Source organism: Nestor notabilis, unplaced genomic scaffold, assembly GCF_000696875.1.
Source record: "Nestor notabilis isolate BGI_N333 unplaced genomic scaffold, ASM69687v1 scaffold23219, whole genome shotgun sequence".
Classification (NCBI taxonomy): domain Eukaryota; kingdom Metazoa; phylum Chordata; class Aves; order Psittaciformes; family Psittacidae; genus Nestor; species Nestor notabilis.
Genome location: NW_009942651.1, coordinates 1 through 212, shown reverse-complemented (window position 1 = coordinate 212; position 212 = coordinate 1). Strand labels below are relative to the sequence as shown.

Genomic DNA, 212 nt, shown 5'->3' with positions numbered 1-212 from the left:
CCCCTGCCCCCCGCCCTATAGTGGTCACCCGGCCATCCATCCCTGACTGCCACAGGTAGGTGAGGATGTGCCGGATGCCCGCAAATGCGCCTGTGCTAGCCACGTGGCCAAGATTGCCGAGTTCTTCCAGGTGGGTGACACTGGGAAGGGGGATAACATTGCCGGGGTACAGACCCTGGTTCCTGATGACTGCTTTGCCCCCTCCCCAGGGT

At 62.7% G+C, this 212-nt stretch overlaps 1 protein-coding gene across 1 annotated transcript in view; it reads left to right on the top strand.

Annotated features, from left to right (window-relative positions):
• The window catches only part of LOC104411154 (drebrin-like), a gene marked incomplete at both ends in the record, with an annotated part of 483 nt that extends 353 nt beyond the window's left edge, over positions 1 to 130 (top strand). The window contains 1 exon segment of the mRNA XM_010021509.1: positions 56 to 130. Coding sequence (XP_010019811.1) covers positions 56 to 130 — 75 coding nt within the window.
• Between the last annotated feature and the right edge of the window lie 82 nt (positions 131 to 212).